Here is a 22,791-nt window from a genome sequence, read left to right as displayed (position 1 = left end):
TATTCTCAAGGTCAACATTAGGGAATCAAGAAATGAAATCCATAAACATCGAATAAACATAGATTTATTTTTCACATAATTCTAACAAGTGTATTCAACAAAATTGGTCAAGATAAAAACGCGTCACACTCTCGACATTTTGTGTTTTCGTATATATTGTGATGAAACAAACAAATAGAGGTGCATAATCTTAGGCTAAATATGAAAATAGAAGACGAAATTTGATTTCATTTTATACTGAATCAGTCTCAAATTAGAATCGTTGTATGAATTTTGGCACATTTGCAGATTTAAGGTTTCGTAGAGACTTATCATCTACAGTAATAAGCTAGAATATTTAAGTGTCAAGTTACAATAATATTAAGGGTGTTGTGATTATATTTGTGTTTATTCATGTTTGCTACTGGCCGCGCCATTCCGAATTGGGCTGGTCCCAAATGTAGCCGGTCTCCGTCATGGAGCACACCGCGTTGTAATATCGTCCAGGGCTCCGGCAATACGACCATGATGGACATTTACACCGAAACAGTGTTTGGAATTCTTCCTTGCAAACTTCGTTCCACCAACATGTTCTCTACAACAGTTTTTATTGATTTGCCATTAGCGCTTTTATATTTTTGTTAAGATAAGATTACATAATGTAGATAAGCGTTTAGTACTGTACCTCTGTGATGTATCCCCTGACGGACTGATCCGAGTAGCTTCGCTTCGTTATCGAAGCGGTTTCAAGCATTGCACTCAACATAAGTACTAACGCAAACATTACATATTGCGCCTGGAACATGTAATACACGTACACAATACACCCAAACACATTTTCTAAACACACACGAAGGTTGTTCACATCCAATTGTTGTTCTTACCTTAATCATAGCAGGGTTTTGGTCCAAAAATAGAAAATAATCGGGCCGCGTAGGTAACGTTTCATTTCCACGCCCCCTGACGGAGCTTTCAGGTTCGTTTTAGTAGGGTTGCGACTGACTCACGTGGCTTATCGGTATTTATTTATTATATCGTGGAGTCGCAAGCTTCGTATCGTTAAATTGTTTATCTGTTTCACTTGTGACATAGTCACATCAATGTTGTTTAGGATTTTATATGGGTTATGTTTATTTGATGGCTCGTTGACACGCAAAGCTTTAAAAAGTTATACTTCGTGAGCTTCGAAGGACGTCTTTTCTATTATTGATTTTCACGCCCTTTCTTTAGGCTAGTCTTATGAAACTAAAGATAAGCAAATAGACAGGTTTGATTAATAAAATTTATTAAATTACTTAACAACTATAAATAAATTTACAAAATCACTAGCTACGTAAGACTCACGTGTTCCTTAACTTAATATAAAACAGTGACAACAAAGATGAACAAAATGATATCAATAAAAATATAAGGATAAAATATAATTAAAAATAACGAAAACTTCGAAAGGAATCGAAATAATTCAACTAAATTATTCATAGAATGGCACTTAGGTGTAAAAAATAAATAAATTTTAGTACAAGTCTAATAACAACAGCTTTGGTCGGAACTAACTACCACTACATTTGGGATTGGTCGGCCCTCACGAGCCTCTGATGACGTCACTACGTTGCTCTACATCGCCTGTACTTCTTCTATTTTGTTATCTTCGATGTTCTCATGTTCTTGTCGCCTGTGTAGGTCTTCTGCGTCTTTCCTGTAGATAATAATACCTATTAGCCTTCTTTCGATTTAACGTGGCCTAGTAGTTGTCTTTGGAGATTCTAGAGGAATTAAATTGGGTCGATAAACATGTTTCTAATTTTTGGAGAGGCATGAAAATTATACTTACTTAGATATTAAAAAACATACATAGGTTATTGGTTTAGGTGTAAGTTTTAGATAAATGGATGATTGTATCATAATTAGGTACATTAATTTTTTTAACAGAAGTTTAATTTTATATAGACTTACGAATACTTGTTCGAAGATTGGAAGATACTCTTGGGGCAAAGTCGATAGTAAGGCCAGCACTCGCCCCCGGCTTCGCCTGCCTTCTGCGCTTGCACGTACTCGTCCATTAGCCCTGCATATGGTGACTTGCTTGGCCTAAAAAGTAATCATACATTCAATATTTACCTACTAACATTTCATTAAATAAAATTGATAATTTGTAAGATCTTCGCTTTTTACGAATTTTAACCTATATATTGATTTTTTTAGCAGATCATATTAGTATAGATAAAGAATTTGGTGTGCATCTTGTTCTGGTCTTAAAAATGTTATTTACTCACGTAAAGAACAGTTTCATCACTTCTCCAATAAACCCGAAGTTTGTTAATGGATGTGCTTGTATCTCACAGATAGCTCGTAAAAGACACTCCTTTCCTGATAGCCCGAAGTTCGCTAACATATCTTCGGCCAATCCGTATAAAATGGCTCTGTAAAAGAAATTTCCTTTTAGTATAAACAAGATAATCTTAAGCGTTTGACGATATTTACACTGTTAGTCTTTGTTGTGGCTTATCTGTCCATCTAGGCCCGTAATAAAACAAAGAATACTCGTTGAGAACAATGACTCTTGAGAGTTTCTGAACGAGTTTTAATAAATTAATGTGCTAAAACAAATATAATACTATCGATAGAGCGATATAAGTTCGTGTTGGCGGTCGGTGAAATGCACTTGACGTAATTACCATCGAAACCTATTGCTTTGTTCTAATTCTTAAAACTTGCGTAATAGGCGCCGGTTTTCGAATCACAGAACGAATTCCAAGCACCTTTTGTAAGCAAACTTCCTGTGAGCGTCGCCAACTGTCCTCCGTGAGCAGAATTCTCGATGCGTTCATCGGCATGAAGGTGAAAGTGATGCCAATAATTCAACAGCTACTGTCACTAATGTTCACGTGGTTTCTGATACTGAAATACGCACTAACAGCTACTGTGTGTGGTCCCTTATTCACTACCTTTCCCTTTGTTCTCATTGTTAAAACTCACTCGACGGTAATTGATTACCCTCGGCCAAATTTGCATCGCTAAAGAGGCGCTCCATTCATAAGATTACAACGACAAATCTGTTTTACTAATCGTACCTTTCTCCTCCATATAATTTATCCAGCGCCGCCTTCTCTTGCTCAGGAGTGACTGTGATCGTAGATCGTTTTCCTCGTCTTCTATTTAAATATTGTCCTATATAATCCGCCATCACAGAAACAGCAGCTCTTCCCATGGACCGCGATAAAATTGGCGGAAAATCTCCAAAAGGATTTTCATTGTCCGTCAGACCAAGTTTATCGAAGTCAACTGTAAATTTGTAAAAAATAGATTAGTGTCCGAATTAAAGTGGTTTATAATACTTTTTATTTTTATTATTTACATAGTTGTATTATATTAAAATGTAAAACTACGGCATCTTCGCTAATTAGATAACTGTTTCACTAACTCTAGAATTTATTTCTACGTATAATACAGTTATTGTTACTAAGACACTCTCTCAGACTGTTTTTTGCGATCGCATTTTATAGCCTTAAGGTGATCGTTCATTTTAAGTTACAATTTACTAACTAAAACTAATAATCTTTACAGCTAATTTAAAAAGTAAGTAATACAGTCTTATTAAGGTATCTACACAACACTACTCTACGGTTGTTTTATAAGTATTTAACATACAGTATAATCATTATACTAAGAATTACAAACTATATTTACGTTGAGGTTATTTTCTACATTAGGTATACTTTCTACTACTACAGAATTTTCTACTCCAACTGCTAGTAGACCTGAAAATACTGACTTTCAAACTCGTAGGAGTACTTCAGTTTACCTGAAAATCGTTACGTTTATCAAAAATCTTTTACAAATTTCAATTCAAACAGCCCATTAACACATTGTTTAAAATTGAGGCCGTTTCTGAATAAAATTAAGCACTCATATCTTGATTTTAAAACTGTTTTAATTATTAAAAAGTATTATAAAAAGGTACCTACAAGTAGGCGGTGATCGATATTTTTTTATATGGTTAGAAGTACACTGGTTTTAAAAATATTAACAATAAGATAATAGGTTAAAATACTTACTGCTGAAAGGAAAAGCCATAGTCATATTTGATAAAAATCCTACAGGTGGATGTCTAACAAATGGCAAAGAGAGTGATGGTGTGATAGTCATGGTAGTGCCGGGCGGTAACGCGAGCCGCCCATCATTAGTGATCCACAGCAATCGTTTCTGCCGTGAATGTGGCACATTCTCCTTTGAAACTCCTTCTTGTCTATTAAGCGAAGCCATTGGCAGCATAGCAGCTAATGCTATGCTTAGTATAACACGGGGAACTCTTGCATCCATCGCCTACCTGCAACAAAAAAAATCGTACTGGTTATTCGCTTTTGTCTTATTATTAGTAAAACAGTACGGCCGTAAATTTTTCTACTTCAGAAATAGCCATTAAAGCCGCCGGTTTCGCATCTGCTCTTTCGTCTGAGGTGCTGCTCTATCATATTATGGAATTAGGAGAGTGAAGAAATAATGTGTATCTGTGAGACGTGAATTAAGCATACACTGCCTTGCCCACAGTAAATTACTGCCGTATAGTTTGCTAGTTTCAATTAAACTGGTACTTAAGACCGAATAATTATATTGGTCATAAACCAAGTAATATCTGTATCAATGCGAAAAAAGCTATTAAAAAGCAACAAGTTTTGACTATGATATAATTATGTCACTGTCATTTATTGACAAAAATATTGTGATAACACCTTTACTTTCATATATAATTTTGTAAAAAATATACCTAGATTCAGACATGTATAAATCTAAGTGCACCCACATACGTAAAAGGGACACTAATAATTATAATATCGATGTAGAAGAGTTAATAAAGTCAATTGAAAAGGAATTTGATATCGATTTTCGATCTTTACCAAGATGGGAGGATCTCGTCAAACGATTGCATGTTTCCAAAACCGACTATAAACGAAAAGTTCAACAAGCAAATCTTCAAAAGACGGCAATTATAGACAAATTGTACACTCAGTCAACAAGACCATCACCCTTCCAACTTACTGAAGAATTAGCTAGAACAGCTGCAATATGGCGCCAAGCAGAAGCTGATAGAAGAAAACCTAAAGTTTCTTTGGTATCAGAACCTGTAGTCGAAACAATATCAGATGTAATTGATGAAGAAATTGGTGAAGAATTGGACACACCTCATCCTAACACTGAAATTCCTTCTACATCCGAGTTCGTGTGCGTTAGCGAACCGTCGAAAATCGACGCAGAAATACAGTGCACTAGTGTACAGGATAAACCTATATCCAGTTTACCAGTTATGATTCAAACAAACACACACAAATTATTATCTGCTCTCAGTTTGCGAACGAAACAACTTAGTTATCACTCCGTTCAGGAACCATTGGTGCACAGTGAATACACTGACCTCAAGCAACATGAAATGTTTACATCAGCAGTCATATGTAATCCTTCAAAAATAATTATTGAACAAAACATATTAGAGAAACAATTTTTATTATTTTCGCTAACGAATAGTTCGGGGGACTATTTGCACATAAGATTTAAACACGTTACTGACCTTGAGCCATTTACTTTAACTAAACTTTTGCCTGTAATACCGAAGCGATTATACCCAGGAATACCGGTGGTATACAAATTTATATTTAAGCTTCAGAAAAAAGGAGCGTTTCAATCAGGCTTGTTATTCAATATAGGTCGTGACGTTTATGACAATGCACCTACATCACCGTTTCTTGTTCCAATCATTAGTACATTTGGATTGCATCGGTCTGTAGCAGTATCGGATATTATAACAATACCTCCTCTTTATCCGTGGCTGATAAAAAATAACCCTCAATCGGAGTATCCAACTGGTACCTTAAAAATATCTGTCAATGATCCATATTCGTACCACTTGCATATTCGTAAACGAGAATTGAGTTTACCAGGTGATTCTGATGTGGCCTCTATGAAAGCAGCTCCACCGAGTGAAACGAGTTTAGCAGACCAAAGTTTCGGTGAAAATAAGTCTGCCTTAGCTCAAAGTCACAATATTTTAGAAGCAGCGCCTTCAAAAAATGACGAAACTCTTACTAACGATTTTATATCTTTGGTGCTTTATGACATTGTACAGCTGGCTTTAGAAGCATTTGTATTGGAATACAATTACTTGTTTCTAAAACCGTTTTCAGAAAGGAAAATTCCAATCTACTTCACTAAAGCTGAACAAGTCGGTAACCATCAGAGTTACTTTGATTTAGAACTGATTGATTCAAAAACTGAGATACTTATGATGACAAAAAGTGTTAGAGTTTTTGCGGATATTTTACCTCATCCAATACAAATAACGCCCCTAATTTTGGACATGTCTGAGCCACCACTCACCCACGGTTATTTTGAAGATCAGTTTGTTATCACCAATACTCATAACCTGTATCCTATCACCGTTTACATAAATCTTACTACGAAAATAAAGAGACTGATAACTGTGACTCCGATGAAATGTTTATTGGCCACAAGATCAAGCGTACCATTTATTGTAAGGTTTTGTTCTAAAGCTTTTTTAGCTCCTAAATCATCTGATGATCTAGTACATTTCACGATTAAAGTATCTTCGATTGGTTATAAGAAAGTGTTTGGTTCTATACCTCCAATATATTATGAAATCATCGTACCTTGTGTCTCTGATTTCAAGAAAGTTTATAAAAAACAATATTTAAGTTTACTTAGCGCCGATAAGCATGTCCCTAGCACTTAGATTTTATTGATGTTCTTGACCGCCTTTGTAAATGTATTTTTCTAATAGATTCCTTGTTTATATTTTGATAAATCTAAAATGTATATTTGATAGAAATATAGTAATTACAGCACATTTTACTTTTATATATTTTATTTCACGTAAAAAACGTCTTGTCGTAATTTTATTCAAGCAAATGAGAGCCAAAACAACAGTTCAACGAAGTTTACGACAATTTGTTTTATTTGCTACTAAAAATATTCTTCCTTCCCGAGCTGTGAGTAATTCTTGAAAAGGAATAAACCTGTTGAGTTGTCCGACTTGTGTATGTAATACAGGCCAGGTGCGTTGATTGCTTGAACCCGCATAATATCCCAGACCAGATCTACAGGTCACAAGCCGGTTGGATGTGACAATCGATTATAAATCAAACAAACTCAGATCACAAATAGTTCCGATTACATTACAATATTTATAGCTGCTTTCTGTAATACATGATTTACGTGCTTGTGGTATTGAGTCATGACTTGTTCTTTTTTTTATGAGATTATTCATACAAGTGTCAATTAGAGATGTAACTTTACATCTGATTAAGAAAAACTAAATGTACTAGTGACTTCTTCACTCGTTAATAGGCTCTCAGCGTTGTCTTATTTTCCTTTAAAATATATCTTTGGAATGGTACCTATAGTTCGATTCGTATGAGATTTTATTGTGAGTCCAATTTTCAACCAGTAAGGAATAAACACTGGCAAAGTTTAAGTAGCTCGTATATAAATAATATGAGAAAATTGGTAGAAAAGCATGAAGTCCAAACCATTAAGCAAGCAGCTACAAGCCCAATGAGAACAACAGCGTGAAAATTGCAAATGTATGCACTAAAAGTTAACAAAAAGCTTAAACATACAACTTAAAATAATTCCGAGCGTCGTAAATGGTAATTGCTTTCAGGCTTGCAATACTAGTAACATGCGTGACCGTTAGGGGTTTGAATAGTCGATAACAATCGGTAAATGAGCAGGTCTTATGCATTGTTATATTAGCATAGAATAATTCGTTGCAGCTTCAATAACTATTACCGAGCAACATCTACCACTACATAATTAGACATGATTGTTGTAAACTGTGTGAAATCTTTGTATCAACGTTTTATGAGAAAAGTAAGGAACCTCAATACGAACGCCAAAGGTTAAAAAATTAGGACACACATCTTTGACTTAAGTTATGTGTAAGTTTAAAGTTTATGAATTTGATACGAGAAAGCTGAATTTGTAAGCTAAACCCAGTCTAGTACCCAATAGTGGGACAGAAGTGCTTTAAATAATTAACAATTAACCATTTCCTGCCCTAAAATATGAGTAGAAAACTATCTTCGCACTAAATCAAATTTTCTAATCGATAGCCGTTTTTTTATTCGTGTAAGTAATTGTTATTCGCAGCACGTGTGCTAATGTATTTGTTGTGTAGTCACTTGAGAGCCCTAGAGTACTTGCCGATACTTCCAATCAAGTCTCTAATGTAATCGAAATGTCATCAAGAATTCACCGGACATACATTTTGTACAATGCATACTTTCACAAATCGGATGTTTATCCTTATTATTATTTGGCATAAAACCAGAAATACTTTCGAACAAAAAAAAACACATTACGTCTATGTCATTGTCATGCAGACGTATGTATACATATCTATAAAGACTTTGAAATTGGCAAAACATTGTAATAACCACGTTACCCTGTGCTATATACTTCTGAAAAAAATAATTACATTATATAGGCATGCAGAAATCGAAGTGCATCCACATTCGTAAAAGAGATACAAACGATTACAATCTCGATATAGAAGCGTTAATAAAGTCAGTTGAAAAGGAATTTGACTTTGATATTCGATCTTTACCAAGATGGGAAGATCTGATAAAACGACTACATGTTTCAAAAACTGACTACAAGCGGAGAGTTCAATATGCAAATCTACAGAAGGCGGCTATTATAGAAAAGTTGTATATCCAGTCAACAAGACCGTCACCCTTCCAACTTACTGCAGAACTAGCCAGAACAGCTGCAAAATGGCGTCAAATAGAAGCTGCCTCAAGAAAATCTAAAACGTTTTTGGTCTCTGAAGCCTCAGTGGAAACACCGTCAAAAGTTGAAGGTGAAGAAGTTGATGAGGACCTAGGATCGCCTCACCCCAATACAGAAAACCCATCTGTATCTGAGTTCGTTGGTGTTTCTCGACCTTCAAAAGTCGAAGCTGTAATACAAAGCAGTGAGCTTTCTATGTATGCTTTACCGGTTAAAATTAACACAAACACACATAAATTATTATCTCCTCTAAGTTTACGAACGAAAGAACTTAGTTATCACTCTGTTCAGAAACCTTTGTCGCCTAGTGAGGACACTTACATCATAGAACCAAGAACTTTTACTTCGGCAGTGGTATGTAATCCTTCAAAAGTAATTATTAAGGATAATGTTTCGGATCAGCAATTTTTATTATTCTCACTGACGAACCGAACAGGGGAATATCTAAATATTAGGTTTAACTACGTTTCTGACCTTGAACCATTTGCAATGACCAATCTTTTGCCTGTCGTACCAAAGCGATTGTACCCCGGAATACCATTGGTATACAAATTTATATTTAAGCTTCAGTCAAAAGAAGCATTTCAAACGGGTTTGTTATTCACTATTGGTCGTGATGTTTACTGTAATGCACCTACAGAGTCGCTTTTTGTTCCAATCGTTAGTACATTTGGATTAGACCGTTCAGTAACAGCAACAGACATAGTAACAATACCTCCTATTTATCCGTGGCTCATAAAAAACAACTCTGAATCTAAATTCCCGAATGGTATTTTGAGCATTTCTGTTAATGACACGTATTCGTATCACCTACATATTCGTAAACGAGAAGTGAATTTTGCAGGGGATTCCCAGGTAGCATCTATAATACCGGCGCCACCGAGTGATAAAAGTTTAGCAGAACGCAAGTTTTCCGTTGAAAATAATAAGTCAACCTTCTTTCAGAGTCATACTTTCGAGGCAAAGTCCTCAACAAACGGTGACATGTCTATCATCGAATTTACGTATTGGACCAAGATCCCAGAGCTGCCAGACCTACGTCATTTTAGCAAAGCTGAAATTTTGAGGATTGTTAGTATAAAGGGTCTGTTAAGAGGTATGCACATCCACTACCTTGAAAGCGGGGCCGTTTCTGAGGTAGCGCGGAGTGAAGGTGCGTAAAAAACGACCCAACCTACGTTATAGTAGCAAAGTTGGTTTTCAGATATGTTATTAATGATATTATGTAGAATTAAAATTGACTATTGCCAGACCGTTTCCCGGGGCCATTACTTCTGCCAGACGCCTTAAATGTTGTTAAAAAATGAGGTCAACTACGTCATAGTAGCAAGGCTAAATTTTATATATGTTATTAAAGGTACAATTTTAAGACCCCCTGTATGCGGACAGACCATTCCGCAGGGCCCTTTGTCCCCTAGACGCCATTAAACTTTCCCTATGAGTGCGAGAGTAAGAGCATTATTCATACGCATAAATGAAAAACAATTGAATTAAAAAAATAAAAATTAAAAAATTATTGAATACTAGCTGACCCGCGCATCTTTGCTTGCGTCACTTAAGAGAGATAGGTCAAAATGTTACATAAACGGGTTATGTAACATTTTTCACTGGTACTCTGCTCCTATTGGTCGTAGCGTGATGATATATAGCTTATAGCTTTTCTCAATAAATAGGCTATCCAACAGTAAAATATTTTTTTATTCGCACCAGTAGTTCCTGAGATTAGCGCGTTCACACAAACAAACAAACTTCTCAGCTTTATAAAATTAGTATAGATTAAAAGTACTTGGAGTGTTTAGGAAGATAAGTAACATTATTTTGGGAATTATTTTAAAAATAGATATGGTTTACACTATTCACAAAAATTATGAAAAAAAAATTGTAGTCATTCATCATCATCATCATTATCTGTGCTCTTACTTCCCTCATCAAATTGAATATTTAAATCATCTCCACCATCGTCTTCATTGTTACTTGAATTCTCTGTAAAAAAAAATGTAGGTAATGATGTTGAAAATAGTTACAAGTAGGTATATTGAAATAATTTATAGTTAAAATAAAATACCTAATTCGTTTTCAAGTGATTCGCTTACGAAACTTGGCAATTGGTCACCATCAAACCACTTAAAATGATAATGGTTATCCTTTAGAACCCACCCTTTATTTGCTGGGCTTAAAATGCTAGGACGCTTTATATGAGCATTACTCCAGACACCCGCAATATAATTTGCTCGTCGAAATTGTTGAAGCAATTCAGATTTACAAGGAGGTAAATTACTTGCGTCGAATTTTTTAACATTTTGCCGGTGGAATTTCTCATTCACATCGCCGACTGTATACGTGTTAATGAAAAGTTGTAGCCGTGCAGCATCTACATCAATTCAGCTCAGACCATTTAAAATTTTGAAGAAATCGCCAGAATATCAAGAAGCTTTTGTTCAATTCGGAGAAGTTGAATTATCTATTGATAAAGCGAAGGAACAAAATATATTTGATGTAATTCAAAAATTTATCTGCGAGTTATATAATGTTCCCGGATTAAAATTAGTATAGATTAAAAGTACTTGGAATGTTTAGGTATCTTCCTAAACATTCCAAGTACTTTTAATCTATACTAATTTTATAAAGCTGAGAAGTTTGTTTGTTTGTGTGAACGCGCTAATCTCAGGAACTACTGGTTCGAATAAAAAAATATTTTACTGTTGGATAGCCTATTTATTGAGAAAAGCTATAAGCTATATATCATCACGCTACAACCAATAGGAGCAGAGTACCAGTGAAAAATGTTACATAACCCGTTTATGTAACATTTTGACCTATCTCTCTTAAGTGACGCAAGCAAAGATGCGCGGGTCAGCTAGTATTCAATAATTTTTCAATTTTTATTTTTTTAATTCAATTGTTTTTCATTTATGCGTATGAATAATGCTCTTACTCTCGCACTCATAGGGAAAGTTTAATGGCGTCTAGGGGACAAAGGGCCCTGCGGAATGGTCTGTCCGCATACAGGGGGTCTTAAAATTGTACCTTTAATAACATATATAAAATTTAGCCTTGCTACTATGACGTAGTTGACCTCATTTTTTAACAACATTTAAGGCGTCTGGCAGAAGTAATGGCCCCGGGAAACGGTCTGGCAATAGTCAATTTTAATTCTACATAATATCATTAATAACATATCTGAAAACCAACTTTGCTACTATAACGTAGGTTGGGTCGTTTTTTACGCACCTTCACTCCGCGCTACCTCAGAAACGGCCCCGCTTTCAAGGTAGTGGATGTGCATACCTCTTAACAGACCCTTTATACTAACAATCCTCAAAATTTCAGCTTTGCTAAAATGACGTAGGTCTGGCAGCTCTGGGATCTTACTCTATATCTGATTGTTTATGATATTGTGCAAATGGCTTTAGAAGCGTTTGTATTCGAATACAACTATTTGTTTCTACCCCCATCTTCGAAGAGAAAGATACCTATCTATTTAACAAAAGCTGAGCATGTAGGTTACCATCATAGTTGCTATGATTTAGAACTAATCGATCCAGTAACAGAATGTGTTGTAATAACCAAAAGTGTTAGTGTTCTTGCTGAGATTCTTCCTAACCCAATACAAATAGCACCCTTAATTCTGGACATGTCCGAACTATCTCTTTCCCACGGTTATTTTGAAGATCGGTTCTTCATTACTAATACGCACGGAATATACCCTATCACCGTTTTCATTAATCTAACTACAAAAATAAAGAGATTGATAACTGTTTCGCCGTTGAAATGTGTAGTGCCTGCAATGTCAAGCGTGTCGTTTGTAGTAAGGTTTTGTTCCAAAGGTGTGGTGGCTGATAAACCATCTAATGGTTTAGTCCATTTCACAATAAAAATAACGACCGTGGGTTATAAAAAAGTGTTTGGAAATATGCCTCCAATATATTACGAATTAATCGTGCCTTGCGCGTCTGAATTCAAGAAAGTTTATAATAAACAATATTTAAGATTACTTAGCGCTGATAAGCATGTTCCTGTTAGTCCCTAGTACTTAGTTAATCATTGAAATTGACTAATTTTATTACTATTTTGATTGTTTATGTTTTATTTAATTGGAAATGTATGTTTGATATAAATATAAGTACTTAGTTATTGTCTTATAATACATTTTGCTTCTAAGATCTTTTATTTAATGTGATTGCTTAGTTTTATTTGTGCTGGTCCAGTAAAATAAAGAATTTATTGCGGCCTTATTTTCGTCTTTATTCATAAATATTTTTATTTATTTCCTGCTCTACATATAGCACTAGAAAACTATCGTCGCACTTAATCAAATTTTCTAATCGATAGCCATTTTTGTTATTCGTGTAAGTATTTGTTATTCGCAGCACGTGTGCTAATGTATTTGTTGTGTAGTCACTTGAGAGCCCTAGAGTACTTGCCGATGCTTCCAATCAAGTCTTTAATGTAATCGAAATGTCATCATGAATTCACCGGACATTGTATATTTTATTTATTCTTAGAACTTTCATGCACGAAATCGGGTGTTAATCCTGTATTTACCTCTATATTTTATTATTCAATACGGAAATTTGCTATCTAATAGCGAGGTATTAAAGCATCCCATTTGTTAAAACTATCTACGCAAACTTCGTATTGCTGTTCTTTTAGACTAAGAAACAGGTGCAAAATTAACGAAACCTTAAGTTTTATTATTCGAGGTTCTTATTTTTTGCCAGAATTTTCCATTCACCAAACAATTTAGTTCCCCTCGTTTTTGAGTTACGACAAGAAATGAAGGTTTTCTAACAGAATACCGCTAGAGGTCAAAGCCATTTTATCTACATTGACCTAAGTCGTGGCCCTAGTTAGGGCGACATAGCATTCCTGTGATAATTGCTATCACTGGAAATTATTTTAACTCTTTAGAAGTAAAGCGCCGCATAAACTTAAGATTTTTCTAGATATGATTTGATATGTTTTGGAGTTAATACTTTTATAACCGACAATCATTGCGATCAGTACAAACGCTTGTTTCTTCATTTGATTTTTTGAGTTTGTTTATTTTAAAAGACTTTGGACCATAATATTGATTTTGTCAGTCCCATAAATGACTAAAATCTCTACACTTTAAACTATTTTTGTCTGTATTAACACAGACGAATTCATATGGTATTTATACTGTGTTAATGATTAAAGTAATTGAAAAAAATATGTTCATTAGTATAATGCTCCAAGTCAGCAAGTGATAATAAACGGTTGTCAAGACACTTAGATCGAAACACCGCTACTAAGATTACTTCATCCATAATGACTGTACTTACTGTTATGTCACGTTAGATTATATCATAATTGGATGAGGAATGTGCACTGATTTGCCGTGTAAACAATAATAATCTTACAGTTTAACGCGTATGTCAAGTTCGCTTGGATGATTCTGTCGCGCTGTTCGCAATTAGATGTAAAGACTACTAAAACATCAATTAACTTACTGAATATTGCATATTAGGACGCGGTATTTTTATGTCAAAGTAAATATGTATCTGTATCAATTAAAAATGATTAAAAAATGTCAGATTCTAAAGTTACAAGGGTCTATCTTTTAAACCTTAAAGTGCAATTTAAAAATATTTACACTTCATTTACATTCGGTGTTTGTGATGTCACAGCATCCAAAAGTCTTCATTCAATGCAAGTAAATTAGCTTTACACACAATAAATTGCATCTTGTCTGACAAACCCGTGATAGTGTCAGGCTATAAACTTGGAGCTCGACGTACACGCACACTATAAACGTCGGTAAAGTTCTCACTGCAATGAACACACTATCCGCGTAGAATTGGTAAATTAAAAAAAGCTTTACATTTAAGTATTAATTTATAGTGTAAATTAATTCTGAAACTTTGCCTTGAAATTCACATAAAGATCTGAACCATTTCGTTTCAATTTCGATTTTAAACGCGACTAGCTAATTTAAGATAAAGATAAAATAGTCTAAAAGGTGTTCATGTTCTTAAACAATATGTGTCAATCATACATGTCTCTATCATAAGCGATTGTAGCAAACAGTTGCTCTACTTGTGAGACTTCTTAGTAGTTGTAGAGTTATAGTGCAGAAGAGTTATTGCCAAACGAATTAGATTGATACTAAGCACCAAGTTTGCAGTAAATAACATCTAACTTTTAAAAGTTATGAAATCAGTCGTTATTATCATCCGCACATGGTATTGCGTACTGTAAAATTAATATAGATAATATAGATAAAAAAATATTAGAACTTCACTATTAAAATCGCGATTATAATGTGGTGAAGACAGTGTGCTTCTGGGTCAATCCATTTATTCTATAAGAAATATTTATTATAATATGACGATGACGGATAACTAATTAGTCAAAAAACGTACGCGAAAAAAATATCTTATCGCCAGCAGAAGCTAAATTCAAATTGCATATTTTAGCTGCTGAGATCAAATTGCTGTATCTGCCCCGTTTACAGCTCCGTGACTACATTTATAGGCTTATTTTACGAATAATATAAAGAGAGGAGACTTGTTTCTTCGTTTCGGGTGTATAAATTCAAAAACCACTGGACCGATTTTGCTAATTATTATTTTGCCGACATAGAGATGAATACTGGCTCCAGCATTAACCTACTAATTTTAATAGCTGACAAGAATAGTGGTCAATTTAGTAATTAGCTCTTTTAAGGGACTATGGGATATATTTGATCGCAGAATGTAGTCGATAGATTACGGAAACGTTTCCGCGCGGTACAGTCGCGGGACAGAAACTAGTCAGTTATACGGATGACCTAAAGAACATCTAGTTCGACAGTAGCTTCATGCTGTGCAAAGAGCCAAAGCTCGTTGTGGTCCAAATCACCGCATTTCATCTCAGCCAAATGTGTTATTGTTTTAACTTGTGGACCGTTTTATGGCACCGGCATGACTCTTATTATGTACGACCCGACCTTATTTAGTGCCGCTGTGGTTTGGCAGCATCGCAACCTCTCATGCCCCACTTTAGATAAAATCACGATTCGATGGGAACATATCATTTACATAGTCCATCATTTTAGATTAAAATCGCTGCAATGTTACAGCTGTACGACGACGACTTCTTCAATGACTGCACATATTATTTTTACGTTAATCGTCTATTCGATAAGTTCATTAATTGCAAAAAATTTAAGGTAAGCTAATTTACCGCATCATGAAACTAATATTTAAAACGTGTAGTTGTACCGAGTTAACAAACTAAATTCTTTACTTTTCATGTACATGAAGTTGAATGAACTGTTATTATCTTATTATTCCTAGTAACGCTGCCTTAGCCACACGTTATTTTCTAACAAATTAACTAGACTATAAAAAGTACCAATAAAAAAGTCTAACTGGAATAGTTTGTAAGTTGAAAATATTATGGTCATTATTTGCAGGGTATTAATCTAATATAATTGCATGTTTAATGTAGAGACGCGTGCTAACACCGACAGCTTTTCGAAATGAGTCCATTATCGTTCGTTTAAATCATTAATATTAATTTATTCGCGTTGTGAATGTGTGCTATAAAACACTCACTGCTAAGTAATGTGTTAATAGATCAGCTTTGTGTTGACGAATGCGTTAAAAAACTGATAGATCATAATTATAAACCAGGACGAGCAAAACCGCACTTGTCGTGACACTTCAAACAGGATTTAATCGAGGCCGCATTTAAATTATTACAATGATGACCCATGTTTGAGCACTGACGCTAATTGAAAATATTCTAACGGTCACAATTAAATATTAAACTTACCTTAATATTATCACAACTGTTCCGTAGGAATAAATGTAAAACGCACCAAACGTAGCAATGGTGTCCTTGTCCGAGTATCGACCACTTTTAATCACACAGTTTCCGGAAAACCCTCACGAGCGATCATCACAGGATGTATTGAATGTTTGCTTGTCAGCTGCGCGCGCGTCTGCCTTGCTGTGTCGTTGCCAAAATTTCGCAAACTTTCGGGCACGCTCGCGCAATACAAACACTATTCCATAAAACAGCCGCCCTCCTTCGAAATAATCCGCGACAAATTTCTTTTTAGTATTGATACTTGAAAATTTATGTAGCGGCGTCCGTCACGTTCGTCCTCGAGTCCTTCGTCGTGTGTAATTTCTTCGAGTGGCACAATATCGACGACAACTTTGTATTCACATGTCGCCGAAACTCTCTTCGCTAATTGTGATGCGCGGCGCGTTCCTCGCTTTCCGCATTGTCAAACAATGGAGCGTAGCACCCCGGGGTGACAGGTGGTCGGTCCTCATCGCTTATGGCTCGACAGCCATAAGGTCGTGTGTTTAGTGCCGTGCCAATGTCTGTAGTAATGAGAGTCAGTTAAGTATCTGGTTGCGAGCGCTGGCGCGGCGATACCGGTACGGAATGGAGGCTCGGGCGGGTATAATCGTTCGACGTCGCCTCGCCAGTTGGCCACTGGGTTAGCGGTGTTCCTTTTCCTGCTTCGTTTCTTAATGGGTAACACACATAAGTGAATCTGATGCGAACCAGCCGTCTGCGCCCTTTGCAAGTGTGAAGGTCGTATGCTCGTATTCATTTTCGTAAACATTTTTTTGCATCTTGAATAAATACATTATGTATGCAAACGGTTATTACTTTTCGGAAATGTTTTTATAATGAAGATTGAATGGCTTTATTTTAAGTTAAACTTGCTCCGCAGTTGTAATACAAAATAGAGTCGCAGAACATTTACCTATGTATTTGGAACACTAACCACGTTCGGATCGGAAACTAATCTCTATTTGTTAACATTACACAACACATTACAGGTATTATTTCCCAGGTAAGATAATATCGTAGTCGAGTGATCATTGCATATTGTCTGTAGAAAGGAAATTGCTAGGCTATTACCGTACTGAATGAAGATTAGAGAAATACTAGATTTTCTAAGGCCTTCAAATGTACAACGGTAAAGTGAGTTTGATTACTCGCGATAAAAATAAGGAAAAATAACAATGAAAGTAAAAACAAAGCTAAGTACATAAGTGTAATTAAGGTAAGGTTTCGGTGACACAATGTTGTATGACAGAATCGGGCCGGAACATATCGTGAGATACGGAATTACGCAAATTATATAAGATTGCTCAATGGTGGCAACAATTAGGCCGCGTTTCAGACAACATACCGTAGCACTTACCTTCACTGACATCTTAATCGTTAAAACGAAATATGTAAACAAAACAATGATTTAAATTGTTTTGTTTACTAGCGTTAAATGCGAAGGAGATGCTCACAATATTCTGAATGTTCTGTACGCAATAAGCTCTTAGTATGCCGCTACCTTTATCTTTACGAGCCTTTTTAACTACAATTTTATGTAAGTATTATTGTGTATTGTGAGTCTATTTTGTAATACACGTGAGTATCTGATTTTATGTATTTGTACTGAGACTCCAGATCTATCTACCAAATATCTCTGTTTTAATAGAGCTAAATGGCTAGACAGCTAGAGAGTAGTGTAACAATTAATTGTAGAACATAGGTATCGATATACTGTCTTTTTGTAATCGATTCATTCTTGAAAACTAGGATTGGTTATAGAAGAATTATAAGGCTGTTTATTTCTGTACGTTTTCTAGTTGCATTTTGCTGTTAGTTATACAAGGCAGATATTAAGTACCCTAAACCTTGCCATTTAACTTTTCGTGCTTACGTGTTACATTCGAGTAACTATGTAAAAGCAATTGGTTGAAATGATTTAATAAGGAAATGTAATCACATGTAAACTACATAATATCAATAACATCGAGTAATGCAATTTATCACATCATCGCGCCGGAAACAGTCAATCATGTTTAATCATTTTGTGTGGATTAATATGGCCGACTTTCGGTCCTTTATGCTGTTTGTTTATTTTATAAATAATTATTTGGACTTATTAAATAAGTACAAGATAATGTAACAAGGGGTAAGATCCACGAGGTAAATGACACCAAGCAAATTAGTTAAAGTTAACCTAACTTGTAAGATCCGGAGTCCTTATCTGTCGAAATATTAAATCGATAATTTGAGAGAGTAGAGTTGTTTATCTAAACGTATAATTTAAATGTTTTTCTGCAGTCTTAAAGCTAAATTTGTTCAATACTTTCTTGCAAATTTTCAGAGTAATGCATCTCTACGTGACCAAATACTGTAAATAAATACTTACTGCTTGAGTAAAATATGGCTTTAATTCTTTGAACAGGTAACAAGATTATAAAGTTTATTTGACTTACCAATAAAAGTATGAGTTTTAAATTATTTTCAAGCTGAAGATTTGTATGGAAAGTGGTTTGGGTATAGTAGCATAGTGGGTTACGGCCCAATTTTCCTCAAAACATAACAAATGAACAAATATTACTTAGACGGTATGAGAGTTGAAATTACGCAAGTACCGTTCAGGCTACGCATATTTCCAACAATAGGCAATGCCACGGTCACAGAGTATTGTTTTTACATAAACCAGCCGTTAATGTACACAAATGTAGGTAGAAACTCGCACCCCCGTATGTATAAATAATGTACTTTACAACACTATTGTCATGGTAATTAATTTGGCCCAGATACATGCCCGGGGTGAAATTCCGAAAGCTATAGATTTGTATGCGAAGTGACCAAGTGACCAGGGGCATTTGTTCATGACACACATTTTCTAGGAAGCTATCTTTCATGACATATGAACATTTTAATAACACAAAGCATTTTAATAAACAAGCGGTTCCTGGTGAAACTGCTTGTTTCAAGCCTATTGTTTTGTCACTCATTGTATTCTAATTACTTCTGAAGCGATGTAGAGAGCTGGCTTCGAAATTGATTGGCAGTTAGTTTCAGTTTTTGATGTACGAGTGAAACACACTGAGACGGAAGCGCTGCTAATAGAGATGCTGTCAAAGTCCATCTCATCTACTATACAAACAGATTTTATAGTTAAAAGAATAATAGTTTTACAATAATATATTTAATTTTATGGGTGCTGAAAGTAACATTAAGATGAATTGGTATATGTAGAGGCAATAATTCTAACTGCTACAATCAGATTTACATAAACTTGAACAGCCATTTTTTATGCTTTCTCAAGGACGCATTTTTACGACTCTTAACTTAATCTGACCTCTGCATTATCAGTACATATCTACATAGAGCGCATGCAAATCTCCGCGATCAGACTAATGGGAATACCGGTAACGGAATGGTAAAAAGTTGGAAGTGATTTTTCAGGTTTGCTTGGCAACCGGAACCGGCTCGAAGTGGTATGTATGCGAGGCACAGATTCACTAAGCTCTAGGCACTAGAATACTAACACTGCGATCAAAGCCCTACACGCGATTATGTCTAAATTGTAAATTGAGACGCCTTAACGGCGCTGAATGCATGCGACATGACTTATGCAGTTGTTGGCTTACAGCCTACACAAATTCTGATGCCGATCGTAAAAAGAAGTTGCTCCTAAAACGCCCGATAAAATATTCGTACATTTTATTGCAATACCACCGCGACGGCGATGCTTTGTAAACTTATTGTAGGAATGATTCTACAGAGAAGTATATAAACAAGGAAAATGTCCTACGAACATAGTATTTCTATGTTATATGTTTTCATCGACATACTGAGTCGAATCACGTATTGTTAGGGAGATGAAACCGAGATTTGTCGGACAGCCAATTTAAAGTAAATACTTATCCGTCATTTATGTACCACGAGTGTAGTATGAAAACACCTGCCTACTTATTTCCTGTTCCAACGTAGTCATACAAGGACTTTCTAGATATACCTACTTAAAAATTAATGTTGCCTCTTACGGTTCAGTAAAATGCTACTTGGAAACATCTCGAAACATCGAGCTCTGTGTGATATTAAAACTTTCTTCGTGAATTTGGGATGTGAGAAACGAAAAAAGGATGAATTGTTGTACAAGTTTTACAAAAACACACACTTTATTGACCTTCCAAACCACAGTCAAATAAAATTCATTCCAAATTTTGATATAAGTACTTATCAAAGGCGGATGATAACGGAATTATGCAGCAAATAACTTTTGGAAAAGTTTGAAGTAGATGTGTACAGCTGAATATCTAACTTACTGAAAGTAAAAACCATCATTAGCAAATGGAATCCCGTCCCTCCCAAACGCAAACGTAAAAAGAATACCGTTCTTTAAGAAATTTATAAATCTTAGACTGCCAGTTCTCACTTCAATCTGTTATTCAATTTATTCGTTAAATAATCCAGTTTTATAAGAACTAAAGACATCGTACATTTTATTTATTCAGAAAAATAAGTTCACTTAAGTCGATATTAATACGAACATTTCCTGATAAAATTGCTATTAAAGTTGTTTATACGAATATAATTGAAACAGTGAGCTTTAATGCGCATGCGCATGAACAATGTGCACACTTAAAAATTGAGACGATTTTGTCAACCTTTTTTAAGATAATTATCTGAATTAAAATATTATTATGTACTTCTGTTGAATTATTTATTAGATTTAAGCCTTTTTAAATTATGTAGATGAGTATTGACTGATTAGAGGGCAATCAAAATGTTATCTGAAAGTCATTTATATCACGAATTAATTTGATTTGAATTTGACATTGGTAACTTTCAAAAAGATATGAATTAATTCAATTGCCATTATTCGTAAATTACTTTAAATACATGTCAGCAGTTTGCGCATTCATTAGAGTATAAAAACGCTCTGCTACATCTTGCCTAAGATTTTTTTCTCAAGTTTTAACTATACTACAACTGCTTTATTGCTTTACTATAATTTCTTTCAAAGGTATTTCTGCGCAGTGTCAGTTGCGTGGTCCGCCAAAATATCATAGAGCCTTTTTGATTAAATATACCTACTAACATATAACGTATATAATAAAAATGATTTGAAAGTCTTTCACGTACGTACGGCCTTTAGTCTTGATTTTGTAAGAAAATAATCTGGTAAAGGCACGCGCTCTAACGCAGCGTACAGTAATCGCGAGGCGACGATATAATTGGCAGCGCAAACGCAAAGCTGTTCACCCTGATCTGTCGTAGGCTTGACACGGTTAGCCTCACACATCCCTAATATTCATTGCTAATACGATTATGCATATATGTACTGTAAAGCTAGGTACTCACAATTACAGCGTGTAACTCATTTACAGATGTAGGTATCAAGTTTGAACGTAAGTTGTAATGAAGCATAATTTATTGTTTGAAGTGTACACTATAGCGGCTAATTTTGGTAATCTTCGTTAGTTAAGATGTTAAATGTCTTATAACTCTTTCCGCTTAGGTAATTTAATTGGTTACTCAACGTAAAGAAACTGTCATTCAGACCGTGGCTGACTCAACTCGCTTGCTACATAGGTAATATCTGCCTAAGTGTACCTACCTAGTACCTAGCTTTATCTGCAGGCTTAGTGTGAATCTCATTATAATTTTAAAATGCAACTTTAATTTAATCTTTGGGACTTCCGAAGTTAATACTTAGATATAGTACATCTAGCACCGATTAAAGGGATAGAATAGAAGAGACCATGGAAGTATAAATACTATAAATAGCCTACCAGTCAAGTAATATCCGCAAAGTAACTACAACCAACGTCTTTTAAGTGCATTTGTATGTAAACAAGCGAATTAACTTGTAAACTAACTTATCTATTTTTAGTTTGGCCATACATATTGATAATGGATGTCTCATTCACCTCAACTATTGAATAAAAAATCTTTTCTTCATTAGGATGCGGCTCCTGTGGTTTACGCTTAATTAACTACATTCCAATTAGCTTACCGGCTATTAGACTTTTACAGTAATTTGTAGGTAAGTAGTAAAGATATGCGCATGATTATTTTGACTCGTAAATCCGCCAGATCCGTTGACTAAACTATAATCAGACAAATTCCTGATATCACAAAGCTTACGTGTCTCATAGCTAAGGGCTTACGTGTCTCATAGCTAAGTACTTACGTGTCTCCTAAGTAATTACATACGTGTTAGCAAAAAAC

At 35.0% G+C, this 22,791-nt stretch overlaps 3 protein-coding genes across 5 annotated transcripts in view; 1 reads left to right on the top strand and 2 right to left on the bottom strand.

Moving 5' to 3' along the window:
• Positions 1-48: 48 nt before the first annotated feature.
• On the bottom strand, positions 49-1,007 carry LOC142979934 (uncharacterized). Its single transcript, XM_076125173.1, has 3 exons — positions 864-1,007; positions 665-775; positions 49-574 (listed from the first exon to the last, which is right to left on the bottom strand). Exons 1-3 carry the CDS (start codon positions 870-872, stop codon positions 401-403), a joined length of 294 nt encoding a protein of 97 aa, XP_075981288.1. The 5' UTR covers positions 873-1,007; the 3' UTR covers positions 49-400.
• Positions 1,008-1,307: 300 nt separating this feature from the next.
• Positions 1,308-22,791, bottom strand: part of LOC142979739 (uncharacterized) — a 29,325-nt gene continuing 7,841 nt past the window's right edge. For 2 of the 3 annotated variants that reach the window (XM_076124855.1, XM_076124856.1), the window contains exons 3-7: positions 4,035-4,306; positions 3,051-3,261; positions 2,253-2,399; positions 1,933-2,067; positions 1,308-1,675 (exon numbers count right to left, since the gene is read on the bottom strand). In XM_076124855.1, coding sequence (XP_075980970.1) covers positions 1,594-1,675; positions 1,933-2,067; positions 2,253-2,399; positions 3,051-3,261; positions 4,035-4,299 — 840 coding nt within the window. In that variant the 5' untranslated portion in view covers positions 4,300-4,306 and the 3' untranslated portion in view covers positions 1,308-1,593. Of the gene's footprint in view, positions 1,676-1,932; positions 2,068-2,252; positions 2,400-3,050; positions 3,262-4,034; positions 4,307-16,563; positions 17,437-22,791 lie in introns of those variants that run through there. The other variant, XM_076124854.1, reaches the window with a different exon arrangement.
• Positions 4,703-6,823, top strand: LOC142979973 (uncharacterized). The gene has a single exon (XM_076125222.1). It carries the CDS (start codon positions 4,757-4,759, stop codon positions 6,719-6,721), a length of 1,965 nt encoding a protein of 654 aa, XP_075981337.1. The 5' UTR covers positions 4,703-4,756; the 3' UTR covers positions 6,722-6,823.

Source organism: Anticarsia gemmatalis, chromosome 17 (genome assembly GCF_050436995.1).
Source record: "Anticarsia gemmatalis isolate Benzon Research Colony breed Stoneville strain chromosome 17, ilAntGemm2 primary, whole genome shotgun sequence".
In the NCBI taxonomy this organism is placed as follows: Eukaryota; Metazoa; Arthropoda; class Insecta; order Lepidoptera; family Erebidae; genus Anticarsia; species Anticarsia gemmatalis.
Note: the sequence above shows the minus strand (reverse complement) of the source record. Positions and strands in the feature narration are given on the sequence as shown.

Excerpts from the sequence above, each read along its gene's own strand:
- LOC142979934 (XM_076125173.1), bottom strand. Across the intron at positions 575-664 it reads TCAGGGGATACATCACAGAG|AGAACATGTTGGTGGAACGA; the intron begins GTACAGTACTAA and ends AAACTGTTGTAG.
- LOC142979973 (XM_076125222.1), top strand. The coding sequence starts at position 4,757 with ATGTATAAATCTAAGTGCACCCACATACGTAAAAGGGACACTAATAAT.